The sequence below is a fragment of the Lissotriton helveticus genome, chromosome 8 (assembly GCF_964261635.1).
Source record: "Lissotriton helveticus chromosome 8, aLisHel1.1, whole genome shotgun sequence".
In the NCBI taxonomy this organism is placed as follows: Eukaryota; Metazoa; Chordata; class Amphibia; order Caudata; family Salamandridae; genus Lissotriton; species Lissotriton helveticus.
Genome location: NC_136069.1, coordinates 1067826153 through 1067839548, shown reverse-complemented (window position 1 = coordinate 1067839548; position 13396 = coordinate 1067826153). Strand labels below are relative to the sequence as shown.

At 45.5% G+C, this 13396-nt stretch overlaps 1 protein-coding gene across 2 annotated transcripts in view; it reads right to left on the bottom strand.

The window, feature by feature from the left end:
- UGGT2 (UDP-glucose glycoprotein glucosyltransferase 2) overlaps positions 1-13396 on the bottom strand; it is a 1586510-nt gene that overhangs the window by 760327 nt on the left and 812787 nt on the right. For both annotated transcript variants that reach the window (XM_078657956.1, XM_078657957.1), the window contains one exon: positions 7115-7213. In XM_078657956.1, the coding sequence (XP_078514082.1) occupies positions 7115-7213 (99 nt within the window). The remainder of the gene's footprint in view (positions 1-7114; positions 7214-13396) is intronic.

The following is a 13396-nucleotide window of genomic DNA, read 5'->3' as shown; positions in this document are numbered from 1 at the left end:
GCTACATTTGGGCTCCAACATATATATAGGCCAATGTAGCCCAATATATATTTTTCAAAGTTAATTTTCGTAAAAACCACTGGAGCATATATCTTGAGACATAGCAAAGGCACATCGGGCTACCAGTCCCTACAATTTTGCCAAGTTTCGTGGAAATCCATTCAGCCGTTCGAGCTAAAAGTGAGTCCAACCGCCCTATGGAAATGAAGGAAATGAATGGGTAATTTGTAATTAGCAAATAGCTAATCGCAAACTAGGAATGGTAAAGAATCGCTATTTATTCCTTAAAGTTCGCTATTTAGGAAATGCAAAAAACTTTGATGATACATATGGCGGTTCATCTCTAACAAGATAAGAAGCATAGGGATACATTTATGATGACTGGCGCATCACCAGGGATGTGTTAGTCATTCTGTGCCGCTGTTCCGTCACCTATGGTGTGCTGCATTTACAATGCGGCGCATCATGGGGCAAAAACAGCACAGATGCGTGATGTATCTGTGCCGTAAAGGTGGCGCATTGCTGGAGTTGTATCGCAAGTGTGATGAAGCTCCAGCAAGGGTCGGGGGTGCCCCTGTCGCAGGGTTTCTGTTCTCACACAGAACTGTGGACAGAGGATTGGAACCTCGGTGAATTAGGGTGTCCCAAAACTCACGTTAGTAATCAAAAACTCCTTAGCAAGCTAGGTACAGTGTCACATTGGATATAACAAACTCTCAATGTTTAGACAATCCAGAATATGAACTTATAGTACCTCAGGATACGTGGAACTCATGAACAGTCGGTCGTTATATATTTCTTAGAAACCAGAACATGGAGTTAAGAAGAACACATGTGTATTTGAAATGTTTATTTACTAATGCCGTCTTCTCAGGCGTAGTATCTTAGATAATACAAGTACACATATTATCAGTAGCAAAATTACCAGCATAGTTACTAGTACATAAAAAGTGAATGGTGATAGTATGTTAACATGCTGTAAATGAATAAGAGTTAGCAACACTTATAAGCAGCCGCGGGCCGTGGAGGGAGTTACGGTGAGGCAGGGAGGCGGGGAGGGGGAGAAGCAGGGTGGAGAATACAAGTACACATATTATCAGTAGCAAAATTACCAGCATAGTTACTAGTACATAAAAAGCGAATGGTGACAGTATGTTAACATGCTGTAAATGAATAAGAGTTAGCAACTCTTATAAGCAGCCGCGGGCCGTGGAGGGAGTTACGGTGGGGCAGGGAGGCGGGGAGGGGGAGGGGCAAGGTAGAGAGGGCTCCACCCTGCTTCTCCCCCTCCCCGCCTCCCTGCCTCACCGTAACTCCCTCCACGGCCCGCGGCTGCTTATATCTCACCCTCCCTAATACACATATTATATTATTTGCTAAGAAGGTCTCTTTGTGTTGGTTTAGGGCGTGCCCATACTTTAGTGTCTTAGATTTGAAGGAATCACATCAGCATACACCAGCTCTCTCTTCATGTGAACCGCATCAACTGTTGTGTATGTGTGTTCGGCAAAGCAATATAAAACCCGCCTCATGCCCAGAATTGGCAGAAGTTGCACTTATGTTATGAGTATGAAGTCGTGGAGATCAGACCTCATAACAATTCTGTATCGTGTTGTTCTTGAAACTTTAGCACTCGCTGTACAGATATAGTTTAACAAGCAAAGCAGATAGTAGAGCAATAACATATTATTCTCATGTAAACCACGATGAACTACTAGGTGGAAAGCTAAAGCAACAACTAAGTGTCGTGTGCAGAAGTTGCAAAAAAGGAAAAATGGCGTTTAAACCGGTAATGAGCCCATGCTAACTTAACACGGTGTAAAGATATCCAGGACCTAGATGACACCTCCCCATGATCCGGAAACGAACTGAATAAGATAATAGAAGTGCCATCTCATGAGAGCAGATTGCAAGTTTATATGTGGACGGTCCGCAAGGTAAAGCATTAAAAACTAGGAAAATTTAATGCTAAAGAAAAATAAAACAGCCAAGTACTTTATCGAGTCTTAAGCCAATAGGCAAGGTAAATAATAAAAACTTGACAAATAAGTCAATGAATTGTCAATGAAATGCTAGTACTCAGCATATCAAACATGAAAAAGGTCTATTACATAACTGTGTATGCAAAATAAGCTGCAACAGCCTCCAATAGGAAGTCACCGTCTTCATCCGAAAACAGTTCAGCCATCCAATTTAAAAGCGGAAAAGAACATACGTGCTCTCCCAGCACCGGATCCTCTATCACCATCAGAGGACAGCTCGGTGGGTTTTCAAGAAAGCTCTGTTCCAAGAAAGACTGTGCTGCCGCCAGTAAATTCCAGGGACCAAGTAGTCCATGCATCAATGCCACAGCCATAATCCTTTCGCCAGGACAAACCAACTCGTGAGTAATGATAGGAGTCATCAGCTGATTAAAGTCGACGTCAGGAGAAACCGGTCCGCAGAGACACAAATCAATGGCCCAATCGAAATCACAGGTCAGGCAGTGAAATACAGGCTGGACACAGGTGAAGTAGGAGAATCGAAAAGATAATCCATATGCCGTGCTTAATATCGCCAACGGCATTGTGCCATAATATTCTAGCATGCGATTGCGGAACAGTGTCAGCAGCTGCAGGGTGGGAGGTTGCATAGGAGGGACATCCATATTTAAAAATGTAAAAAAGCACAAGAGCGTCCGCTGGTAATGCAAGTAAAAATGCCAATCCACGAACCAGAGTGGAGAAAATAGAATGAAAGGAAGCAGGGATGACTCCAAAGATTTTCTCAAATGAAGTCACGAGACCACTGGTAACAACTTTAAAAAAGTGCGCCAGGGTCTTTGTGGAGGATGCGTTAAAGATAGTCGGAACCATCTTGCTGAAATTGAAAGGCAAATCTGAATTGAAAAGGGTCTGCACCTCTGTACGGGTGTTCGCTATGTGAAGCACGAAAGTTTCACGGGCCGAACTCAAGGCCACCTCTCTCTGAGACAAAAGAGCTCTTATTCTTGCCATGCCGTTGAAATCTGTCCCAAGGTTGGTATTTGTGGCCAGATTGAAAACTCCCTATGTTCATGTGTGGGAGGAAATAGAACATTTCTGCAGCAAATAACCCGTTCACTTACTGTTACGATAAAAGGAATACTTTTAATTAACTCAGAACAATCTTCATTATTGAGCATCAAATAACTACCATTTTCCAACAACTTGAACGTGGGGATGATAGCAGGAACTGGCGTGCCTTGCAACACGCAAGCCATATTTGGTCGGTGTTTGTTGCATGAACCGTGTAACTGTATGTGCCTACACATTAGTGAATGATCTGGCGTCTCAGTGCATTCCTCTCCATTCAGATAAACTTCTTGATCATCTTTGAAACATCTGTATGTGTATGGAAGCGACCAGACCTCATGAAGAAAAGCACTACCTAAAGGTTCATAACGACCTATTGGTATATATTTCATACAATTTGAAAACTTATATAAAGCAAAAGGCAGCGTTATTAAACCGTGGATAAGGCACGTTGCCAAAAAACCCGCAATCCTCTGCTGATGATGTCACTGAGCATGTCATGAATGATGTAATATGTGACATCATCAGCAGTGGATTACGGGTAATAGTATCTCTAGTTTACTCCCCTATAGCTGTCTTTCTTTTAACATAAGTGTCTGTTTCCTTCCCTTATACTTACTGTTTTTGGTTCGCTTCCGGTTCGCGTACCGGCGAGCGAACTGGGAAGCGAACTAAGAGAAATAGAGGTTGGCACAGTTCCAAATATTTTAATAACGGGGAGGTAGTTCTGAAAAGAACTTTTTTTTTTATTGTTTTTGTTGTTTTATATTTTTTTTATTATTTTTCGGAACATTTTTTTACTTTTTTTGAATTTTTCTGAACAGTTTTATATTTTTTTGGGTTTTTCTTGGAGGGGGCAATGAAAACGATTCATTGTAAAGGGCTCAACAGGAGCAACAAAACAAAAAAAGAAGTATTTATTATTTTGGGCGTTTCGTACAAACTTGCATATGATAGTCAATAGCTCTGTTGATCAGAGTGATGCTTCTTTCTCCGTAGGAAATGAATCCATCGCAAAATACGCAGATGTGTTTTACTTCACCAAATTTCATTTGTATATTTGGCACCATCTCCCTGCCCTCTGGTCCCGTTACTTCCGGTACAACAGATCTTCTGGCCATAATAGGGAGATTATCTAGGTCGTTCCGAAACTGTGCAGCACTGTAGTTGTTAGGATGCCACCTAGTCATATGGCGATGCATTGTGTAGTTTCCGAAACTGTATTTTTTCTCGGTTCCTCTGGACAGTCTATCTTGACATATAAGGCAAGTTACGTATCTTGCATTTACTTTTTTCTGACCTTTGGGAATTTTAAAAAATTGCCAAATGAAGTTTTCTTTCCGGTGAGACGTCCTGGGCTGCTCAGGCAAAAACTGCCTCTCTTCGTGCTCGTCGTCCTGTTCCTCTTCTTCCTCTTCTTGTTGAATTATAACTTAAGCAGGTGGTCCACTCTTCCTTGGATGTGGTGGAGGTGGTGGGGAAGCACCAGCTGAAGCTACTAAAGAAGCCATTGCTCAGTGATCACAAAGGGTCTTTCTCTCACAATGATGAAAGTCAGAGTGAGGAAAGAAGGAGGGATTTTCATCATTTGGGAAAAACAAGAGTTCTCAACCAATCAAAAGTGTTCATTTTAGATTATATGACCTAGTCTTACATCATTAGGAAACCAAAAGTGAAATGAACCAATGAAAAGTGTTATTACCAAGTCACATGACTTGCTGTGTTTACGTTAAGCGCTTTGCAGGGCCTCCCGGTTTGCTTCCAGAAACCTGCGCTTTGCGACTCGCTTCGCGTACCAGTTCGCTAACGTAGCACGTCATATGACGTATCACGCGAGAACGTGTAACGTCATGCGGACGGGAGGCGTCACGATGTTGTTTTCTAACGCGGCACTTGCGGTAAAGAAACGTTTACCGGCTCGCGGTCTATTTCGCGGCATCAAGGTCAGCTAACGGGAAGCTTCCCGATTCGCGAAGCGGGAACGAAGAAAAAAAAATATTTTAAAAAAAATTTATTCATAAACATATAAAATATATTTTTGGATTTAAAGAAGAATACATTTTACAGCTACAGATATTAGCTGTTAAAAAACCAATGAAATTCACAGAAAAAACCATAGGTTATAGACCATATATAGTTAGGAATTAGCATTTACAAAACCTTGAAAATTCACTGAAAAAACCATAGGTTATAGACCATATATAGTTAGGAATTAGCATTTAGAAAACCTTATTTTACTCACACAAAACCATTGAAATTCCATATATAGTTAGTTGCACTAACTATATATCGCGCACCCGCAATCCACTGCTGATGATGTCACATATTACATCATTCATGACATGGTCAGTGACATCACTGATGACATCACTGATGACATCTCAAATGACATCACTGATGACATCATCTAGTGTCTGTGTGTTTTTGTAAAGTTTAAATACGTTTTACATATTGAAGAATGAGTGGATGTATGGAAGACTGAGTGTGTGTGTGGCTGGCTGGGAGGTGTGTGACTCTGTGCATATCAATGTGTACTTGTATCAGTGATTGTATAAGAGAGTAAGTATGTGTTAGTATATGTGTGAAAAGTATGGTGTTCTGTGTTTAACTATAGATGAGGAAATCGAAGTGTGATTGATTCTTCACAGGACTGACTAGGTGTATGAGTGCATATGATAGTGTTCTAATAATAACTGACTGTATGTATGAGTAATTGTATGGGTGAATGAGTGAATGTGTGTGTAGACGTACGAATCAGTGAGTGCGTATGTAGTAACTGGTATTGGTGTGTCATGATGTCATCAGTGATGTCATTTGAGATGTCATCAGTGATGTCATTTCAGATGTCATTAGTGATGTCATCAGTGATGTCACTGAAGTATGGTGTTCAGTGTTTAACTGTATAGATGAAGAAATGGAAGTGTGATTGATTCTTTACAGGACTGACTTGGTGTGTGAGTAACTCCATGGATGAGTGGCAGTGTGTGACTGTCTGCATAGGTGTATGAGTGCATATGATAGTGTTGTAATAATGAGTGACTGTATGTATGAGTGATTGTATGGGTGAATGAGTGAATGTGTGTGTAGATGTAGGAATCAGTGAGTGCGTATGTAGTAACTGGTATTGGTGTGTCATGATGTCATCAGTGATGTCATTTGAGATGTCATCAGTGATGTCATCAGTGATGTCATTTGAGATGTCATCAGTGATGTCATCAGTGATGTCACTGACCATGTCATGAATGATGTAATATGTGACATCATCAGCAGTGGATTGCGGGTGCGCGATATATAGTTAGTGCAACTAACTATATATGGAATTTCAATGGTTTTGTGTGAGTAAAATAAGGTTTTCTAAATGCTAATTCCTAACTATATATGGTCTATAACCTATGGTTTTTTCAGTGAATTTTCAAGGTTTTGTAAATGCTAATTCCTAACTATATATGGTCTATAACCTATGGTTTTTTCTGTGAATATATATATATATATATATATATATATATATATATATATATGCTTTCTTCATAGTTTCCTCCTGGAGAATCCAAATTATTTGGGTACCTTTCGAATCCATAAAACGTGTAAAAAAATATGCAGATTTGCCTGAATAACTTTTTTGAAAAGTAAGTTATGATGGCAAACCGGAGAAGAGCCCCAAGCATAAAAAACTTGATCGCCATTGGAAAGGGGGGTGGGGTGGAGGAAGCCACAGAAGGAAGGGGTTAAAGATGGTGTCCCTAGTCAATCAGGTGAGCTATAAACAAGGGCATTCTTCTGCCATAGATGCGAGCAGACAACGGAGAAATATTTGCCCTTTCACTCGTTCACTCATTTTTAGTTATGTTTTGAAAGAATGCGTTTGTCTTCATTAATGCTAATTACCTGAGCTGCTTTATCGGTTTTGACCTGGGGAGAAGTCAACTGCTTCTCAGAGTTAGCATAATTATGACAAGCTGCTTCTATTTAATCGACATTGTGCAACTGCGAAAGACAACAATCGCGCCAATTAGTGCTGCATGGCAACGGATCAACAAATTATAAAGATAAAACCGAATTACCCTTTCTTGTGAGATACTTCAAACTGTCGGCAATTACGGAGCTCTTGTCTTGTGTATCCAAGTAAGAGAATGTGGAGATGTCACTCACATCAACGGCAGCTGCAATGGGGATAAAAGCAAACACTGAACTTGTGAACTCAAAGACAATGCGAACGGTAGTCAGTGCTTTTCAAAGCATGATCATGACAGGCAGAGATGGCCATGAGCAAGTTATGTGCATGGTATGAAATACAATGTAGCTTTTTTAAGAGCCAAAGGTAATCTCAAGCGCTTCGTATAGGGTGACCAGATCTTGCGACCAAAAACCCCAGACATTTCGTAAAAATAGAGGAAGGACTACCATTTTACATCAGCGAAGTGGCAAAGCACAACAGCCCTCAACAACATAGAAACCAGAAGGGGCACTAAGTAAATAAATAAAATGTAATTTTTGAAACCAGCATCAAACCGGTTAATAAAAGTGCTTATTTATAACAGCTGTTAACCAGCCCTGCTTTGGAACACTAAAAAAGTGCCGTCCACTGTTTTCACTTGACGGTCTCTAAAAACAGGCACATGAGCCAACAAGCATTGGAAATGCAATAGGTCTCGCAGCATTAGAGTTAGTGCATTTAGAATTGTTTATGGGTTTTTTGTTGTAAATCTTTTGCATTTTTATTTTTTGTAGCCAATGCTAAAGAATTACAAATCAAAAAAGCAATAAACATTTGTAAAAGCTTTAACTAAAAATCCTGTGAGACCTATTGCACTGTGTGAGGGTGAGGTGTTGAGGGTGAGTGGATGCGGTGGTGGATGTAGTGGTGGTGGATGCGGTGGTGGTGGATGCGGTGGTGGATGTGGTGGATGCGGTGGTGGATGTGGTGGTGGATGTGGTGGATGCGGTGGTGGATGTGGTGGTGGATGTGGCGGTGGATGTGGCGGTGGATGTGGCGGTGGATGTGGCGGTGGATGTGGCGGTGGATGTCATGGTGGATGCGGTGGATGTGGTGGTGGTGGATGCGGTGGTGGATGTAGTGGTGGTGGATGCGGTGGTGGTGGATGCGGTGGTGGTGGATGTGGTGGTGGATGTGGTGGTGGATGTGGTGGTGGATGTGGTGGTGGATGCGGTGGTGGATGTGGCGGTGGATGTCATGGTGGATGCGGTGGATGTGGTGGTGGATACGGTGGTGGATGTAGTGGTGGTGGATGTAGTGGTGGCGGTGGATGTGGTGGTGGATGTGGTGGATGTGGTGGTGGTGGATGTGGCGGTGGATGTGGCGGTGGATGCGGTGGTGGATGTGGTGGTGGATGTGGTGGTGGATGTGGTGGCAAGATTGATTGGTGAAATTAGTACATGCAACCGGAGTAGTTACAGTCCTGTAATGAATGTCTACTGTTGGATTTATAGCTTATTAGTCGGGTCTTGCTATTATGAGCATCGTTCAGCTTTATCTGAAGTCTCATTTGAAGCAACCTCTCCAACCCACTGATGATAGCTTAATTTGCTTTGCAAAGATTTGTAATTGCTCTGTCACTAAGTACATCCTAGAAGAGATGTTGCATCAAAGTAATTACAACACTGACTCGCCAGAGATCAAGTTGTAAAAACCCAAGATGACACAGAACTAAATTCTAAGATGATAGTAAAATCTATTAAGAGTATCCATCCATCCACTCATTCACTATGAATTCTGTTATGGAAGATGTGTAAAATGCTTCAAGTTAAATACACAATTTCTCTCTCATAAGATGGGGAGTAACTCATTTTAGGGACTCTTCGGGATTACATTTTAGGTTAATATAATGTAAGTAGTAAAAAATATACTTTTTATTTTTGCTTGCTTTGTTTTGATTAGTTTTATAAATACTAACAATAAGCCCGTATTTTTTAAGCAATTCAATGCAACAGAAAATGCTCTTAACAGGAACACAGAACGCTGCTATCAAGTGAGTAACCGCTAGATGGCAGAGCGTAGATGAGTAAAGTACAGGGAAGACAGGATGTGTTTAAGTGCCACTCCTCCGACTCCAACAACGAGGTGCGAGACTGCTAGTTTCGGCTTGGACGAGGAGTTGTCCACTAATAGTTAATCAGTCTAACTTCCAAACACTTCCCGGGCAGAGAAAAACACCGCGTACTGTGAAACGGACCACGGGCGGCAACAGGTAATAAGCACCGGCAAAGCAGACACAAGCTGGTGCGATCGTTACATTTTTAAAAATGTTTTTCCTGCAAGCCTAAACCTCTTTAAAAAAACAAGAAGCAGGAAAAGTAAACATGTCACCACCAAAACTTGCCAGACTAATAACACTGGCAGTAAGAACAACAATTCCAAAAATAGAAACGGCACATTTAATTGTGAAAAAATTTGACTTTGTGTTGTTTCTTCCACAGAGGCGGACTTGGAATAGGTGCAGAAACACTTTTCAAATTACTGTAAAACGTACACACGTATATAAAAAGAAGGAAAACAAGAACATCGACAAAAGAACCAAGACGGAGGGAAGAGAGGGGAGGGGGGAGGAGAAATGCGACACGGCGGGAAGGGGCAGGCAGGATGACTCAGGGGAGGGGGCGGAGCGGCATGTGGGTGTGAACAAGCCGGGCCTTTGAAGTGAAGCTAAGCTTCACTTCAAAGGTGTCGGAGGAATGCGGGCGGCTGTGCACGCGCTTTTAAGCTCAATGCACATGCGCATTGAGCTTAAAAGTCACGGGCACTGCAAGGAATCGCCACGATTCCTTGCAAGTTAGATAAAGTGTGGATGAGCCCCTATATTCTCGCTTGCTCGATGCGCATGCGCATCGACAGGCGAGACCTAAAAATGCCAGGACAACTGATAGAAACCGGGACTGTCCCGGCAAATTCGGAACGCCTGGTCACCCTGGCTTAGTATCAACTCAAAAAGTTTCTTCTAGTAGTAACTCATCTACTGAATGCCCATTACCAAATAGTAGGAAACCACAAGTTTCTCTTTGCCAGAAGAAGAGCTACAAAGTGCCAAGGGTTCAATCCTCCAATTTTTTAGAAAGCTTGAGAAGTGCTAGGAGGTGACATCTACCGAGTGGCCCCATGCCATGTACAACACCTCCTTCTACTCCATACTTTTTGTATTTTGGGGCCTGTATGGGCTCACCAAGCATGTCAGAAGCATTTCCTGGGGCTGCTGGCCAACTTTTTGGCTGGACTTCTGGTAAGCGTCTAATCGAAGGAGCTGTTCAGAATTGAGAAGACAAGGACTCAGTGAAAAGGCAAAACATCGTACTTGGTGCCTCCTAATGGTGTTGCCATGTTGTCTGCATCAAGAGGGAGCAGATGATGCCTTCTGTTTAATATTTAAAATCATGTTGTAACAGGAGAGCAGAGCCTCAAAATGTGCAGGGCTTGGGGCCAACAAGCGTGGTACGGCCCTCCCCTCGTGACGGTCCTGTGGGCTCACACTCAGAGCATAGTAACTGTTGCTGAAGAGGCTGATGGTGTCAAATGGCAGCTATGTGTAAGGAGACGTAAGGCTGGACACCTCAGTGTTAGCACCAGCATCAAAGGAGATCAAGGAACAATCCTCAGTACAACCCACTAACGTTTTTCTGTTTAACGCTACTGCATAAAATGGTACTAGCGCACTTTACATCACACCAAATAAACTGTTACGGAAGAAACATCTGCGTGAAAATAACTTAAAAAAATAATAATTTTGAGGGGCGTTTCCAGGATGGCGGCGTGATCGGACGCAGGTCCCCGGAGCTCCCTGCCCGATCTCGCCAAGACGCCGCAAACTTCGCCTAATCTGCCCCAAGAGACTGAGATACAGCATAAGGGGAGGTGCACAGCTGCGGTGACCCCTGCGGGCTGTGTTTGGGGACCCAAACAAGGAGAACACCACTCAGCGGTCTGTGATGGCGGCCGCGCTCGAGATCTGAGCGGGTTGTACGCCGCTGCCCCGGAGTCTTTGCGGCGGACTGAGCGAGCCTACAGCACTAAGAGCGGAGCGGCCTGGTCGGTGCCTTCCGCCGCGGCCGCCGGAGCTGTGGGGTCAAGAAGAGACGCATCATCAGCCTAGCGACCCGGCCGGTAACTAGAGAGGACCCGGCCGGCGGTCGCGAAACTTGAGGCCCTGGCTCCGGGCCTACCTCTCGGACATCTGCACTCCTTGGCGCAGACCGGTCGGAGTGACCCTGCGCAGACAGAGCTGGCCATACTAGCGAAATGACCCGGCCAGCACCCCCCGCCGCTACCACTAGAGCTGTGGGGGCATGTAGCGACGCACTGCCATCCTAGCGACCCGGCCGGTACTCAGAGACGATCCGGCTGCGGTCGCGAAAATTGAGGCCCCGGCTCCGGGCCTACCTATCGGACATTTGATCTCCTTGGCACAGGCTGGTCGGAGCGCTCCTGCGTGGCCGGAGCGGGCCCCACCAACAGCGGACAACACAACGCTGCCCCCCCCCCACAACGGCTCGAGCTGTGGAAGCCCCAAGAGGCCAGAGGAAGCCGCAAAACGACCGGCGGGGCTGGCGCTGGAGGGGCCTCGCGACCCACGATCCCAGAGCACTCAGGGAAAGCAAAGGTGAGGAGAGCAGAGGTGGGCGCAGGGGAAGATTCGGGGGGCACGATCGAGCCCCCGGCGTGGGGCTGGCTAACAAGTCCGAAATTGCATCGCATGTGAGATTGGTCCGGGCACGTTAAGCAGGAACTGTGGGGCCGCAATTCACAAGCCCTAATGCAATATACTGTACAGTGATTCGGCGGAGGGACGGGTGGTTGCCTGAGAAGAGGCCGGTCTCACTACCCTCCCAGCCGGCTGGGGAGCACCCGGCTACATCTCCCCTGACCTCGGGTACTGTGGGGGGTGACCTGGACTGCGCTGGTGTACTCTCCCCCCAAAACGCATATCGCCGTCCCCCTACATCTAACACGGGTCCCGGGACCCGCCGCCTGCCTATCTCCGAGGCTCCCCACACTATGGCGGGACAAAGGGGGAAAAGGGGGCCCCAGACGCTTCCTGAACTACTGGCTAAGTCACAGCCCAAGATTGGCAAGGATCCACCGTCCCCAGTGACCCAGAAATCGCCGCCAACAACAACGGATGACCAGGTGCCCATCACTAGATCCTTTCTAGAAACATTGTTTAATTCGCTCAGGGAAGACTTCAAATCCTTACAACAGGAGGTTGCGGGAGAGGTCCGGGAGCTCCGGCGCGATGTGGAGGGCCTCGGTGAATGTGTGGTTTCTGTGGAGGAAGCTGACCAGACCAGAAGCAATAAAATTGAACAGCTCCAGCAGGAAGTCTTGCGACTCACGGATCAACAGCTGGACCTCCAGGCCGACGCAGAGGACCTTGAAAACCGTTCCGTCGAAGCAACATACGGGTCCGGGGGGTCCCTCAGAAAGCAGAGGGGACTGATGTCACCGCATACCTGCAGGCCCTCTTCAGGAGCGTCTTGGGGGAGCCGGCGGACTTCACCATTCGCATCGACAGGGCACACAGAGTAGGTCTACCTCGAAGAGCCCCAGCCCCGCCGCCAGACATCTTGGCTTTCCTCCCTGACTTTCCATTAAAAGAGCGGATTCTCCGAGAGGCTCGGCGAGCCCAGCCCCTTCAATTTCAGGGTCATCCCATTGCCCTATATCAGGATCTCTCCTCCATCACTCTCCAAAAAAGAAAGGAATTCAAACGAGTGACGGACTTCCTACGACACCAGGAGATCCCCTACTCATGGGGACACCCGTTTCGTATAATATTCAAATGGAATGGACGTCTACATCAGTTACGGTCACTTAAAGACACTTGCACCCTCTTGGGACTTGACCAAGAAGATGATGATCCTCTGTCACGAGACTCACAGGGACCGTCCAAGGGGGGCTGGCGGACAGTGATTTCTAAACGCTCCCCGTCACACCGCCTGAAACCAGACGCCTCTGTCATCTCACAGGAACGCGCAACAGCGGTGGCAGAGGTGGCCAAAGAAACTTCTACATCTGAGTGAATATTCCTTTTCCGGGGGAGATTGCCTATAGCACATACTCTGCACCTGCAACGGTGGGATCGGGTGGGAAGACCGGAGAGGCCGCCGTCGGAGATGACCCTTTCAGAACATTCTACCACGGCCCTGTGCGGACTAACAGGACTGGGACTATGCATTTCTTTGGTTTTGGGGTTGGGAGGGGGGAGTCAGGAGGAGGGGGGTGCTTTCTAACTTTTCACACGAGCATGCAGTTTGGTTGTTGGATGGTTTGGGGGGAGTTTTGGGGTCACGGGAGGGTCCGAGGGCGGGAACCAGTGTGCCAGAAGGGTTCTATCGAA